The following is a 16744-nucleotide window of genomic DNA, read 5'->3' as shown; positions in this document are numbered from 1 at the left end:
AATGCATGCCATATTTATCTTTTTTGGGTCTATTTTCTCACTCAGAATGATATTTTTTTTCTAGTTCCATCCATTTTCCTGCAAATTTCATGATGACACTTTAAAAAAAAACCAGCTGAGTAATAATCTATTGTGTAAATGTACCACATTATATTTATCTGTTCTTCAATTGAGGGATACATAGGATGTTTCTGGCTATTTTGAATAGGTCAGCAATGAACATGGTTGATCAGATGTCTTTATTGTAGGATAGCATCCTATGGGTGTATGCCCAAGAGTGGTATTGCTGGATCTTGAGGTAGCTCAATGCCCATTTTTCTAAGGAAACGCAACACCGATTCCTATATTGGCTGTACATGTTTGCAATCCCCCCAGCAAAGGATGAGCATTCTCCTTACTCTACATCCTTGCTAGCATGAGCTATCACTGATATTATTGATCTTAGCTGTCCTGACATGTGTAAGTAGTTCAGTTTTGCATTTCTCTGATGGCTCAGGGTGCTGAACATTTCTTTGTTTCTGTGCCATTTGAATTTTCTCTATTGGGAAGTCCTTGTTTAGATCTGTGCCTCATTTTCAAATTGGATTATTTAGTTTTTTTGATATCTAGTTTCTTGAATTCTTTATATATTTTGGATATTACTTCTCTATCAGATGTAGATATTGGTAATTATATTTTTTTCCATTCTGTAGGCTGTCTCTTTGTCTGGATGACAGTGTCTTTGCTTTAATAAACTTTTTAGTTTAATGAGTCTCATTCTAATGAGTATCTATTCTAATGGTGTCCTGTTTAGAAAGTCTTCTCCTATACCAATGAGTTGAAGACTATTTCCCCACTTTTTCCTCCATCAGATTCAATGTGTCTGGTTTTATGTTGAGGTCTTTGATCCACTTGGACTTGAGTTTTGTGCAGGATGATAAGAATGGATTTATTTGTATTCTTCTACGTGCAGACATTCAGTTAGACCAGAACCATTTTTTGAAGATGCTTTATTTTTTTCCAGTGTGTATTTCTAGCTGCTTTGTTGAAAATCAGGCACCAATAGGTGTGTGGGTTTATGTGATGCCTCCAGAAGTTCTTTTATTATTCAGATTTGTTTTAACTATTCTGGTTTTTGTTGTTATTGTTGGCGGTGGGTTATATGTGTGTGTGTTTGTGTGTGCGTGTATTTGTGTGTGTGTTTCTATATGAAGTTGAAAATTACCCTTTCAAGATGTGTAAAGAATTGTGTTGGAACTTTTATGGGGATTGCATTGAATCTGTAGATTGCTTTGAATAGGATGGCCACACCTTTATTATCATCAAAAATGAAGAAATACTTATTGGAAGGAAAAGCCCAGAGGCATCATTAAGCCACACAGTTCTAAAGATCACCTGCAATTGTCCCTCAAACCTGTGCAGTGTTGTTTTAACTACACTTAGCTTTTAAACACATTTTAGAAAGCCCTTTACAAGTGTTTTGCATATGAAATTATGTCACTTTTAAAGACATAGAAGAGGCCGGGTGGTAGTGGCTCATGCCTTTAATCCCAGCACTTGGGAGGCAGAGGCAGGCGGATTTCTGAGTTCGAGGCCAGCCTGGTCTACAGAGTGAGTTCCAGGACAGCCAGGACTAATCAGAGAAACCCTGTCTCGAAAACCAAAAACAAACAAACAAACAAACAAACAAACATAGAAGACCTCAGTTCTATTTCTAGTTATGATGATCTCAAGTTCTTTTTTTTTTTTTTTTTTTATTTATTTTTATTTTTTTATTGGATGTTTTATTTACATTTCATATGTTGTCCCCTTACCCCATCCCCCACCCACCCAGGAACCCCCAATCCCCTCACACCTCCTCCTTCTTCTTTGTGGATGTAACCTCTATCTACCCCCCCACTCCCACCTCCCCACCCTCAAAACTCCCACCCCCTGGGGCGTCCAGCCTTCATGAGGTCAAGGATCTCATCTTCCATCTGTGCCCAGCAGGGCCCTCCACTCTTATATATTCAGCTAAGGCCCTGGATCCCTCCATAAGTGCTCCCAGGCTGGTGGTTTAGACCCTGGGAGCTGTGGTTGGTTGGTATTGTTGCTCTCCTCATGGGGCCACAAATCCTTTCAGCTCCTTCAGTCTTCACTCTAACTCCTCCATTGAGAACCCCATGATCACTTCAATGGCTAGTTGTGAGCATCTGCCTCTGAATATGTCAGACTCTTGAAGACCTCTGAGAAGACATCCATATCAGACCTTTCCACCTGAGTATCCATCCCATGTGCAGTCACCAAAGGTAGATGCTGATGTGGAAGTCAGGAAGTGCATGCTGATAAGAGCCTGATATGGATCTCAAGTTCTTGTCTGTGAAGGTAGGTATTTGATTAGGGCATCTCTGGGGACCTTAAACATGAGGCACCTTCCAGAGCTGTGATTCATCATGCTCACATGTTTTTGCTTTCTGAGTTTGATGTATTATGCAGTTGCACACATTCCACAATCTATTTAATTATCACGAATGGCTTCCAATTCAGCTTTCTGATTATCTACTCTTTGATCTTGGGCAAATAATTAACTCGTGGAACCTTGGTTTTCTCTTATTCCTACATCCTGACCTGGCTTCTGGTCCCCTCTCTAGCTTAGCTGACAGGGATTCACTCCCACCTGACAGACTTACAGCTGAGAAATAGCTGTCAACATTTTAGTTCTCTGAAGGAAACGAAAGTTCTCGAAGGTGTGTGCAAGTGACTTATGTTGCATGATGACCTCAGAGGGGATCTGGGGCTTCTACCTCTACATCACAGTCTTGTCACTTGCCAAAGCTAACTTGTGTTGTGTGAGGTAGCATCGGGCCGAATGGCTTGAGACATCTCAGAATCTGCTGAGTTCAGAGCTGATAATGTGAATCTATGTGGCTAGGGTTCTCCTGAAAGTTGTTTTTATGAAATTATTATTTTATGGAACAAATATTGAGTTCTGCAATGGCCTAGGTAATTACATGAGGTAGACAGGCTGAGGTCCCAGTGATAGGTGTTTCTTCTCATAGGCAATGCCAGCCTTGGGTATATGAACCGTGAAACCTCAAAAGATTAGGATATGTATGACTCAAAGACGTATGTTTGTTTAGCAATAAGTTATCTTTATTTTGAAGATACACCTTTGCTTTTAATTGTGTGCTTATATGTGAGTATATATACGCACAGGTGTTGAGGAGATCAGAAGGTGTTGAGTCCCCTGGAACTATAGTTACGGTTGATTGTGAGCCACCCAATGTGGGTATTGGGAACTGACCTCTGTAAGAGAGGTATACACTATTAACTGCTGAGCCATTTCTTCAACTCTCAGATTATCCTTATTTTATGTAGTTAATTATCTTTATAGATGCTCAAGTTTCCTGCTTCAGGGCCTCATAGATGGGTGTGGAAGCAGTGTGCTTAGCTAGCTTTCTCTGCATGGGCATTTCCTACCCTCTGAAGGAATACTCAGGCAGGAGTCCTCCAGACTCTAGAGTGTATGCTGAGAAGATCTGTGTCTGAGTTACTAACCTTTATCCCATTGACGTTGCTAAACTTTTCTAATTGTGATAAGGTCTTGTGGTTATCTTGATAACTTTATTGTAGGGCATGGTACAGTGAACAAAGGAGATTGAACACAATTTTTCTGAACCATATATTTCAATATATCATATGAATATTTCAATGGTAGCTTTGAACTAATTATTCAGACCTAATTATTTGTCTGTGCATTAGAGGGCACAGACAAAGCTATTATAGTTTAGGCTTGTTTAACTACCCACATATGACAAGCACAAGTTTAATGCCCGAAGCTGTCACTGACTCAAAGCCAGCTGGACAAAACTTGGCTTATATGTGCAACCCAAGACCTGTTTTTAATAGTGTTTGAGAAGTTCAGCTTTTGTGATAAACTGAATTAATAACATGAATTCTATGTGCCTCAGAAACACTTGCTCTTTTATAGCATCTTAGGCTGTGGGGACATTCCCTAGGCTTATAATGTGAACTGTTGCCCATGAGACACGAGATTGAAAGATAATAAGTTTAGTCAGTCAGTATGAAAGTAAATTGTGAGTAGTTTAGAGAATGATTTATTATATTTGTATTATTGTGATATGCCATCAGAAAAAAAAGTAGGTTGTGGCTGGATCCAATATGTGAGAGGTAGAGGCAAGAGGGTCAGGGGTTCGGGGTTATCCTTAGTTACATAGTAAGTTCTAGGTTAGTCTGAGCTACAAGAGACCCTGTGTCAAAACCAAACACAGCAGAGCACCAGTAACTATGGAATGTGAACATGCCATGAGGGGCTGCGTTCTCAAGGTTCAGGATATGAGGTTAACATTGACAAATACCCCCAAGTCAGCCACAGGTGGAGAATGAAGTCTTACCAGAGGGGAATTCCTGTACTGAGTTAATAACCTCGCTCTTCTGCTTGTTCTGTTTCCCCTTTAATTCATTGGATCAGCTACGGAGCTTTGCCCTACCCTGCTGACTGTGACCCTCCCACTCCCCAAGTGTCCAGCCACCTCGCTTTGAAAGAGCAGTCTCTACTTGATATTGACCAGTCCCTGTGCACAGTATCTGATTTATAATCCCATCATTTCTTGCGGATGACTTCTGTGGTATCGTTGATGCTACGGCCTCTGAACACCCACCATCACCTTGCCCCTCCATCTCTGGGCTGTAGTAGGCATTGTGCGCTTCTCTTGCCTTCAGCGCCATCCCTCATTTGGCTTACTCTTCCTTTCAGGATACCCTTTCTCATCTCTTGTTGCATGATCCGCGTGCCCACCTACCACTGAGCATTTTAAAAAGTGTCACCACTTTTAATTATTTTACTGTCATCACACATTCGTTTGGATCGCACTCACTCCCATGGTAATTTAACCGTCATGCACTGGCAATTCCCCATTTCATAGTCTAGCCCCGAGCTCCAGGCATATCCAGCTTGCCTTGATATTTCAATTTCAACTTATATGTATCATGAGACCTTTAAACTAGGTAAGTTCAAAAGCATCGAAATAAATAAATCAATTGATTAAATAAGAAAAGAAGGCCATCAACGTCACCCTCATTTCAAATCAGTTCTCCTTTTGTCCTTAACTTATACTGGAGCCACTACATATCTGGGCTGCCAAGCTCCAAAGCCAGAAGTCATGCTGATACCTTCTCCCAGGGTGCCCCTTACAGCTGATCACTCTCCAGATCTGTTCTAGTACTGTCATCCTTATATCACCGTTGCTACTGTGTGTGACACGTCCCCTTCCAGATGTCTTCCAGAATGTTTCCAGATGGCCTAGAAAATTTTCCTCTTCGGTGACACCTTTCTCCAGCAAACTCCCACCAGTATCATGTTCACACCCCAGATGCCACCTTCTTCACAGGCTGCTCTCTTCTCTGCTTCCCTGTCCCACCTGTGGTCTAAAGTCTCTGCTTCTCCATCTCTGTCACCACACAGAACCTGCCTCTCAAGGCATTTCTCACAGTTCCTCTCCGTTCACTCACTGGGTTCACTGGCTGGATTTGTTTCTAGCATATAGCCCGGGAGTGATAGCCACTTGGCAGATTCTACTCCAAATGCGTGTCTACACAGCAGAAGGCATGCAGGATCAGGAGAGCTTGTGATCAGAGATAAGAGCTTCATTTCCGACTACAACTCAGTCTGACTTCTCTTCTCATGGGAGGATCTAAGATCTAAATAACACACACACACACAGACACACAATATTGTGGGCATGGAAGTATGAGACTGACTGAGCTTAACTTACATAGAAACCTCACTGTAGCAGTGTGGTTCTAGTTAATGTTTTGTGCTCTCTCTCTCTCTCTCTCTCTCTCTCTCTCTCTCTCTGCATGTATGTATGTATGTATGTATGTATGTATGTATGTATGTATGTATGTGTCTCTTTCTTTATTTTTCAGTCATGGGCTATTTCTGTAGTTTAGGCTGACCTGGAATTTATCTGTGTAGCTCAAGTTTGCTTCAAGTTCACAACTCTCCTGCCTCAGCCTCCCAAGTGCTGGGGAAAAGCTACCATGTGATTTTCTACTATGTTTTGAAAAAGTAAAATCTTTGAGGCATGATCTTATTGTAGCTCACACTGGACTCAGACTCATGTAGCCAAGGTTGACTTGACCTTCCTATCCTCTTGCCTTCACCTTCCAATACTGGGACTATGGTTGGGTATCACTGTGCCCAGCTCTGTGCTTTGGCTTCTTTTCTTAAAACTTTTGCTATGGAATATTCTTGGGCTTGACTTGATCCCCTGATACCATGTTCTCATATCAGTCATAAGACTTGCCCTGCCTCTTTCAGCTGCTTAGTTTTTTCCACACCACAATAGAGGACTGAGCCACTTTGCCCACATTCCACCTGTGGTCTGATTGCCTGGACCGTGTCCCACAGTCATTTCTGCCCTGGTAATCAGGCTCAAGGATGAATGGCTATGCGAATGATGAATTTAGTCATCTTTGTGTACCTGTAACAAAAGTACCTCAGAAAATTAACTTGAGAAGAGTAAAGGCCTGTTTTGGCTTGTGGTTTCAGTTCCTGGTGGCTTGATCCCATTGCTTTGGGTCCTCTATGAGAGAGTATCACAGTGAGAATGTCCTGGGGAGGAATATCTTACCTCTTACATCTGAAAAGCAGAATGGAAGAAGAGAGGGGCTGGAATCTCAATACGTGCTTTAAGGGCATGCTACTTTCTCACCTCTAGACTCCTAGGTAGGTCCCGTCTCCTAAAGGCCCTGCTAATTCCCAGTCACATCCTGGGCTATGTGCTTATCCAAATCATGCTGATGCCAAGTGCACTGAGGGCAAGTGTCCTGGGCCACTGCTTCCAGTCCAGCTTCTTGCTTCTCTTGTTTCCCTTATGCCACATTATATTCTCTCTTGCTCTCTCTCACTCTCTCTCACTCTCTCTCTCTCCATATATATATGTATATGTATGTATATACATATATATGTGTGTGTGTGTGTGTGTGTGTGTATGTATGTGTGTGTCTGTGTGTGTGTATGATATTATATTCTTGCCTAAGAATTAGGAACTGTGGTTCCTACCTAAAGGGAAGACCATGCTTCTTGGTATACAAACCATCTTTTTAACCATCATTCTTTCCTCTGAATATGGACTCCTTCAGTCACGGCTATGGCTTGGTGGGAGAGTACTTGCCTCTTACACATAATGCCCTACATTCAACCTTTCTGTTGACAAAAAAAGGTGTTTGTTTTTTTTCCCCGGGAAAATCACATGTTTTAAAAATTAAAACTGTGAGTTTTCAGAATTTGATCTTTGCTCTACATAAAAAAGAAATCTCAGTTTAAAAATAAAATAGATGGGACAAACAAGTGTTCTTTGTTCTGAATAGATTTGTCCTTTCTCCACAGTGATGCATAAGACTAGTTTCAGAAGAGAAGAGCCTTGTGGTAAGAAGAAAAGATAAGAAGAAACATTAACTCTATCTTAAAGTCCTTACACAATACCCTGCAGGAAAAGCAGGGACCAATGGCATTGCATATGTGGGTAGTGAGTGGTGGAAGGGTGAAGAAGAGGTAACCTTTGACCTCTATGAGGTACACAAGGTGACAAGGTGGAGGGCGAGCATGATGGACAAAGAGCAGTCTTACTAGTGCTGAGGCATGGGTAAGGGCCCTAAGAAGGACAACATTGATGATGTTAGAATTTCTAATTTAAATCTTATTTTGCCTTTCTGTTGAAATATTTTGGAATTTTTTTTTTTAAATGCTGAGCTTATCACTGGATCCCAGAGGATTTTGAATTTAAAGCTTGGGGTGACACTTTCGTGTGGATCATTTTTTTAAGCTCCTCCTCTCTTTGTTGTTTATTTTAATGGATTGTGCATGTTGACAACCACTTCAGGATAGGAAGTATCTAATCGTGCTGGACAGTTCAGGGTCCTAGGCACGAAGATTGTGCAAGTCACTTGAATAGCTGAGTCACCACGTATATGGTTACTGGAACAGGCTTTTGATACAGTGTGACTATAAACTTTCTTTGATTTGCCAAGCACTTTGCTAGTACAGATAAATACCATCTCACCTACTCTCTCTGATGTGGGGACAAGAAACCTCCTGATGCTGTTCACCTGGTATCAGTGAGTGACATCACCATCAGCAGACAAGCCAGAATTGTCCAAGTTCTTTCTCCTTTCTTTGAACCTCTAGTACAGTGGTTCTCAACCTTCCCAATGCTGTGACCATATAATACAGTTCCTCATGTTGTGGTGACTCCCAACCATAAAATTATTTTTGTTGGTACTGCATAACAGTAATTTTGCTACTGTTATGAATTGTAATGTAAATATATCTGTTTGTCTACAGTCTTCTGTGACCCCTGGGAAAGAGTCATCCAACCCTCCCCCACAGGGCAACCCACAGGTTGAGAAGCACTGCTGTTGGGTACTACCCAGTGTCACCGTCCATAAGTCCTGCAGGTTTAATCCTTCTAAATATCCTCAATTCTTCTCCGTTCCTGCTGCTCTGCCCAAGTTAAGACGTAGTTGCTTCTGGTCATCAAGTGGTCAGTAGTCTAGCATGTCAGTTATTCATCTTCTATCCTTCATTTAAAGAAGTGCCGGCTGCTGAGGGGGAAGAGCCTTTAAAGGCATGTGCTGCTGAGCCTGGCAACCAGCGTCTGATGTGACGTAGTTCTGCCAACTTTTCTGTGTCGTGAGTCAACATGACGTGAACTGCTTTGTGTCCCTTTCAATTAACTTCCAAAGGCATCACTGAGCACTGGTTTATTTTTGCTTCTGTTTCCTGTCCACAAGGGATGTTCGCCTGCTCTTTGATGTCTTACGTATTAACTTTGACCACGTAGTTGAAACTACTGCTTGTGTCGATAAGTAATAGGCATCCCCTCCTCAAATGTACCTGTTTCTAAAATTGTCATTTGCTTGCTTCTATTTCTGGTTACTCATGGATCACACTAACTGCTAATAGCAGGCTGTCTTTCTCTCTTTATTTCTTCCTTCCCCAATTATGTAGAGTAATTCTGTTTTCCTTTAACAGCTTGGATGGTAAATGTTTGTGAACGTCTACTGAAGGGTATGTCTCAGTTAGAGTTTTTATGTCTGTGAAGAGACACCATGACCACAGTGACTCTTATGAAGGAAAGCATTTAATTGGGTCTGGCTTACAGATCAGAGGTTTAGTCAGTTATCAGCACAGCAGCAAGCATCACACAAGGCAGACATGGTGCTGGAGAGGTAGCTGAGAGTCCTACATCTAGATCAGCAGGCAGCAGGAAGAGACTGAGTCACGATGGCATGGCTTGAACTTCTTAGACCACAAGGCCGTCCCCCAGTGGCACACTTCATCTAAAAAGGCCACACTTACTCCAACAAGGCCACATCTCCTAATAATGCCACTCCCTATAGGGCTTATGAGGATTGTTTTCTTTCAGACTACCACAGTATGCATGGGCAATATGTTTATCAAAAACCCAACAGCCAAAGAGGGAAACAAACTTCATTCCAAACTGTGTGGATGTACCCAGATTTACAGAGTTTTGTTGTTGTTTTATTTTTTTAATATTCTGTGCCCAAAGAAATACCACATCTAGTATTAGCTAAATGCTTAGAAGGTAAAACAGTTGCCTCTGAAACCATGTTTACTTTGTAATTTTTGGTGCCTCATACATTCAGACTGATGGAAGTTTTTTCAGTTAAAGTCTATGGTAGAATTATAAACAAAGTAACTTAGATTATAACAAAACTTTTTCTATAATGATACATATTAAACTATCATGTCAATCCAGACTTCTCTTTTTTTTTTTAATTATAGTTCTACACAGAACTGCTTTTTAAAGCAAATCTAGAAAACAGACCAAGTTGAGTTGTAGGAGAGTTTATTGAAGCATGGTGCCAATTGAATACAAAGTGTCCTTGTGTGGAAAGGCTAAGCAGTCTTACCGTCTACCTCTGAATAGAATGAGTGTTGGGCAGTGTACTTTATTAATAGCACCATCTGCACTGTTTCCACAGAGCAGAGCTCTGTCAAAATGAAAACGCCCTAGACACAGCGTCATGCAGTGAGGTATAAGCCGTGTAAATGGAAGGGATTGCTACAATTCTGTTTATACAACTGAAGCAAGCTTTTGCACATTACTGCCAGAAGTCAGTCAGCTATTTGCATATCAAATTAATTAGATTAAACAGGCTAAGCTTTAATTAAGGTGACTCTTCAAACTCTTCTGGCTTTTGACTTCTTACCATTGAAAACCAAATAGTAAGAAAATACATTACTTTTCTATAACATATGATGGAAAAAAAGCTGTTTAATATGATTAATTTGATATGCAATATAAACATAAGTTAGATGATTATATAATCTGAAAAAAATCTGTTATGAAAGTTACTAATTAATCTTAGGAAACTAGAGAGTTAATTCTGATCCACTTTCACTATTAACTAATATAAAGTATCAACACTCAAGTTTACTTTCTTGCATCTACTATGAAAGGAATTATTTGCAAACTGTCATCAACTGGGGTAGGGAAAGGACTCTGAGCTAAGACCCTGGGCTGCGCTTGCCAGAATAGTGAGCTGGGCTCCATGTATGTATTGTATGCCCAAGGTAACTGGCAAGGATTTTGATGCTAGTCAGTGCTGGAATCTCCCAGAGAACTTTCAATATGCAGTTTCTCAGAAACTCTCTCGGGGTAGGGCTCTCTGTGAAGGTAGTTTTGCAGCAGGCCAAATAATTAAATGTGCTTCTAACATCAGGAATTTCTGTGCTTTTGCACTGCAGAATGGTTTGAACATGAAGTGTGATAGCAACAGAAACTGCTGTCTTTGTATATATCTCTGTATCTTTAAAAATGCCCTTTCTGCTCTGTTGATCTTAAGTCTCAGTGACTAATAGTCATTGGAAACCATGTGTTTTCATCCATTGTAACTGCTGACCTTGATGTGGAATTCAAGTCGTTCTGCATGTATGCCTCGAATTCCAATGTGCATGTTCAGAAATGGGGCTAGAAAGGAAATAATAGGAATATAGTCTGTTATAAACAGGAAAGAGACGTGCCTTGATGATCCTGAGGGGTGAAATCATATTGCAGAGTGAAATGAACTACAAGACAGTTCTTAGTAGTTTTTTTACCAAAGTTTGAGCTACTAATAGATATGCTTTGTTCTTAAAGAGGACTATGGATTAAGTCAGGTGGGAACATGAGAAAGAGGAGGCTTTGAAGGACAGTTGCAAGCCCTTGTTGTTCAAAGCTGTGCCCAGTACCCCCAAGAAAGCCTGTCCCATTTTTGTGCACTGCCTTTGAGTGACAAAATGACTCTGGAATGAAGATATCTTACAGTGTGGGTGTGCTTTATTTTGATTTTAATACATAACATATTAGATATTATATGATTGAATGCATTCAAAACCTGCAAGCATACTGTCATACTGAGGAGTGACGGTCCCGGCCCTCCTCGGTCACACTTCCCCTCCCTCACATTTAGCTGCCATGCGACCTAGTCTCCACAGTTCACCAGGTGAGACTCACAGAAGCTGAAAAGCAAATGTTAGCGCAGGTGTCTCTCTGCATAGAATACCCTAGTGGCTTTGTCATAGTTAATTCCCTTTCTCCAGAATTGTCCTCACACAGAGCTCTATAAATGAATGAGACAGTGGTGAATTTCCCTTTAGTTAGTCACGCCTCCATACTTAAAGCTATGCTTCCTTAAATACCTTTCTTTGTAGCCAATACATATTTTTGGCTCTACTTAACTGTGTTGTCCTGTGGCTTTGCTTTATTCTTCATAGTTTGCTTGAATGGTTTCAACACCGTATTAGAATACGCACTTTGGTTTTCACCTCTGAGCATCCTGTTCGCTGGTTGCATAGCAATCCCTTTCTTGGTGTTCTTTCTTTCCTATCATAGCTCATGTTCTAACCTTTCTGTAGTACAGAACCGTGGGACGTCCTGATAGTAGGAGCGTGCTTAATGATTTGGTCTGCTGCTAGACTACCCACACAGGAAGTTCCTGTAGGTTTCTACCACCCACATAGTGTGTGATAATTCGGACCCCTGTGCTAGGCTGGGTGCCTGGGAAACAACTAACTTCTTTCATTTGTTAAACCACATTCTTTTTGATAAAATATCTTCTTCTGAGAGAGCAAGGACTTTCTGGGAGGATTTGGAGGGAGGAAAGGGAAGGAGAAATACGTTCCAAATGTCTTCATTTTATGGTTGCAGCCATATATATTATGATTGCTGTTACCAAAGTTCAATCTGTAATATTTCAACCCAAATGACACATAATATAATCTCCGTGTTATTACAAATGACTTTTCCTATTTCTCTGTTAAGAGTAATTTTAGTAGTCCAGCATCCATTTCTTTCTATGCATCTTAATTTAAACAGCTTTTCCTATTGTTGAGTATTTAATAGCTTTGTTATGCCTTGCTAAGACCACACACTAATCACAATTCTTGTGCACAAAGGTTTTTCTTCTTTTTGTGAATAATTGTTAAAATGAATGACTGCTGAGTCAAAGGTCATTAACTCCTTTGATGGCTCTTGATAAAAATTGTTGAGTGATTTTAGGTATCTTAGTTTCTTAATTTAGTTATTCAATAATACATATATATATGTATATGTATATATGTGCATATAAGGCACATATATATTAAGGTTCTATGTTTTATGCATATTTTTGACTCTATTTAACTGTGTTGTTCTATATAAATTGTATTGGCTAATTTAAAAAATAAGAAAATGAATAAATTATTTTATGAAATTGTTATATCAAATTTATGTTCATCAGAGTTTACTTTAACAGATTTTGATCACGCTTCTGAAATAAGGTACTCATAAATCTTAATCCAAGTGATCTATGTAAATTTACTTTTATGAACTATAGTTAATAGATACTTACATAGTGATGATATGTATTTTTCATTTAAATGTGTTCTTTATAATGCTGTCAAATCAATAAGATGCAGATAAGTATATAAAAATTTACATACCTTAATAGGAGCTGATTCTAATTTTCTTTTTAAAGATATAATCTTTATATTTATTCTTTGAGAGTTCTATACATAACCCAAGGCACTTTCATCATTCTCGTTGTCCTCCCTCAACTCCTCCTGGACCATTCCCATGGTCTCCTCCCAAATTCATGTTTTTTTTTTTTTTTTTTTTTTATAATTCACTGAATCTAATTAGTGCTGCCCTTATACACATGGGTGTGGGGCCACCCACTGGGAACACCCCTAAAGAAAACTGATTTTCTCTCCTCACCAATGCCAGCTGTCAGGGATTCCTCAGCTTGGTGTGGGGCTGTGCACCCGTCCTGAGTCCATGCTGGGGTTTTGACTGTTTATCCTGTGCAGACCTTGTGTCAATAGCCGAGCTGTTGTGAGTTCATGAGTTTAAGAGTCCCACATGTCCAGCAGACACTGTATCAGCCCAGCTCTCCCTGACCTCTGACTCTCAAGATCTTTCCACCCTCTTCTTCCTCGATGTTCTCTGAGCCATGGCAAATGGTGCGTGATATTGGTGTTTGATTCACGGTTGATCATTCTGAAGACACTTATTCTTTGTATTTTGAGTTTCTACTAACTACCATCCTCTGTTTATTTTATTATATATTACTATTATTATTAAGCCTCTGTATCTTTATGAAACTATCTTTATTAATCACCAGAAGGTACATACTGAGGCTGAAAGTCTTCTGTGTATATTTCAGGTCAAATGATCTACCTGGTTTCTTTTAGGTAATTTACCAGTGGTGCGGTTCCTCATGCAACAAATACGAACGTGTGAAAGCAAGCCAGGTGGCCACTGGTATCCGGGACAATGAGAGGAAGGGAAGAGCTAAACTCATTGTGGTGGAAGAAGGAAGTGAACCATCAGAGCTCCTGGAGGTATTGTCATTCGTCTGTTGAAAAGTCTGAGCAAATGTGTGTCTGTGTGTATGAGAGAGAAAGGCACTAAGACACACACACACACACACACAAAGAGAGAGAGAGACAGAGAGACGGACAGAGACAGAGAGACAGACAGAGACAGAGAGACAGAGAGACAGACAGAGACAGAGAGACAGAGAGAGAGACAGAGACAGAGAGACAGGGAGAGAGACAGAGAGACAGAGATAGAGACAGAGAGAGACAGAGACAGAGAGAGACAGAGACAGAGAGACAGAGAGAGAGACAGAGACAGAGAGGGGCTAGGGGAAGGAGGTGGGATCAAACATATTATCAAATGGGCCGCTTGGGCTATAATTAGTTTTTTAAAAGCACTAATATTATACAAGTCATGGCGCCGTGGAAATTCAGTCATGCCTCCATTCTCTCAAGATCTGTCGATCATACTTATCTTTCTTTTTCTTTTTTTTTTTTAATATTGGTGCCTTAATAGGCAAGAAAGTCATCTACCACCAAGCAGCTCATACCATATATTTTGAAGTATATAGTAGTTTAATTCTTTAGATTTAATTCCTTTTTATTGTACTGATTTTCTTTAATACAAAATGTTACAACTACTTCATTACAGAATGAAGAGTCTGGGGCTGGACAAGTAGCTCACCAGTTAAGAGCACTGGCTGCTCGCTTTTTTAGGGGATTCAGGTTTGATTCCTAACACACATGGTTGGGAATGGAAGTTCACAACCATCTGCAACTCTACTTCCAGTGGATCCAATGAGTTCTTGTAGCTTCTGCAGGCCAGACATGAATGTGGTACACAGATATACAGGCAGGCCAAATACTGACACACATGAAAAATAATACAATTAAAAAAAAAGTTTTTTTGTTTTTTTTTTTGTTTTTGGTTGTTATTTGTGTGTGGGAACACAGGAGGACAACTTTATTGTCTTCAGACACCAGAAGAGGGTGTTAGCTTCTATTACAGATGGTTGTGAGCTACCATATGTGGTTGCTAGAATTTGAACTCAGGACCCCTGGAAGAACAATCAGGGCTCTTAACCACTGAGGCATCTCTCTAGCCTTCAAAAATAAGTTTTAAAAAGGATGGAAACTCTTGTACCAAAGTGTTAAATATCTCAGTTTTTAAATATATTTTAACCAAGCTAAAAATCTTGTCTTAAAAATAGGACATTTATGATTTTACTGTAGTTTTTAAGTAAATATGGGGGTTAAATATCCATAGCTCTGTAGAACTAACCCTTTATGTGCTGACTAGTTTTTATGTCAAAATAACACACGCGAGAATCATTTGGGAAAAAGGAACCTCAGCTGAGAAAATGCTCCCATCAGTGTAGCCTACGGGCAAGTCTGTGATGCATATATCCTTAACTGATAACTGATGTGGGCGGGCCCAGCCCACAGGGTGTGGTCCTGGATGAGACAGAAAAGCAGGCCATGGGGAGCAAGCTCACAAACAGTGATTCTCCACAACCTTTGCTTCAGTTTCTGCTCCAGGTTCCTGCCTCGTGTTTCTTCCCTGACCCCATTTCATGACGGACTGTGATTAGAACATGAAGGCTGAAAGAAACCCTTTCCTCCTCAAGTTGCTTTTAGTCATGGCGTTTTATCAAAACAGTAGAAACCCCCAACGGAGACACTGTACTGAGACACTGTCACAGTAATCTCTGACAATTACTTGTGTCACAGTGGCACGGCCCACAGGCTCACACTTGGGGCCCTTGCTTATTGTGTTTCTTTCAAAAAACCAAAGGAGAAAATTTGAACTTTTGATACACTGTGTTGTAGCGTTAAAATATGAAAATGCTAATAAAAGGCAAATAAAACATAAAAATACAAATTGAACTTTGAAATCCTAGAAGTAGAGAAGGGTTTCAATTCCCAAGGTGCTGTCTGCTTTTCAGAGACTTCTTGTCTGGGTTTTTTTAATTCCTAAAAATATGTGCACGGTGTCTCTACTCGGTCTGGTCAGTATCTGCACTGCATCCTCTCTCTTAGCTCTAAGGGCACAGTGGACTGAAGAGAACCTTCAGTGCGGGCCTTCCTTAAGTAGAAAGAAGCAGACAGTAGGCTTGCTGTCATGGCTGCTTTGCAGCTCAGTTGCAGCAGGGCTCGTTTGATGAACTGACTGACTATGCACCTATGCGAAACTAGTTTAATTCCTAGAATGTGTAGAGTTGGTAACTGTGGCAATCGAATCCAAGACCTCAACTTGGTTGGAAAAATTACAACTTTATTTTCTTGCACTGGTGAACGTGGCATTTCCTCGAATTGTGAATGCAGCAAACCAGGGCAGCGTGACTGTTCCTGTGACTATTCAGACCACAATTCAGTTATTGTGGATAACCTCAAAATAGCAGTTAGATTCATCACAACTTGGTGGCTATTTTTGATATCTGCTGTCCAGTAATGTTGTTTAATGAGCTGATGAAGAAAATGATGTATTTTGTTTTGTTTTGTTTTTTTGAGACAGGGTCTCTCTACCTAGCCCTGGCTGCCATGGTACTCACTGTATAGACCAGGCTAGCCTCTAACTCACAGAGATCATCCTGGGAGTTAAGGGTGTGCTCTACTACACTTGGAAGAAGCTCATATATTAACTGGGTTCTTAAAAATATATTTATGACCTGGGAATAGCACAGTAAATTGAATCTCTGGTCTTGGGAGATGAAGGGAAGAGATCAAGAATTCAAGGGTGTTCTTGGCCACGCAGCAAGTTCAAGTCCATTCTGGGCTACATGAGACCCTGTCTCAAAACAAAACAACCAGTAGGTAGATGATAGATTGATTGATAGTTGTATTCCAATATAATTGTTTTTTACTGTAGTTTCTTGTATTTTATTTTATGCACTAAAA

The 16744-nt window shown here is 40.3% G+C and overlaps 1 protein-coding gene across 1 annotated transcript in view; it reads left to right on the top strand.

Moving 5' to 3' along the window:
- Positions 1 to 16744, top strand: part of Scin (scinderin) — a 67402-nt gene that overhangs the window by 12218 nt on the left and 38440 nt on the right. The window contains exon 4 of the mRNA XM_028768805.1: positions 13721 to 13870. Within this exon, the coding sequence (XP_028624638.1) occupies positions 13721 to 13870 (150 nt within the window). The remainder of the gene's footprint in view (positions 1 to 13720; positions 13871 to 16744) is intronic.

The sequence above is a fragment of the Grammomys surdaster genome, unplaced genomic scaffold, assembly GCF_004785775.1.
Source record: "Grammomys surdaster isolate TR1022 unplaced genomic scaffold, NIH_TR_1.0 188, whole genome shotgun sequence".
NCBI classification, from domain to species: Eukaryota; Metazoa; Chordata; class Mammalia; order Rodentia; family Muridae; genus Grammomys; species Grammomys surdaster.
The sequence above is the reverse complement of the archived record's forward strand: the minus strand, read 5'-3'. Positions and strand labels throughout refer to the sequence as shown.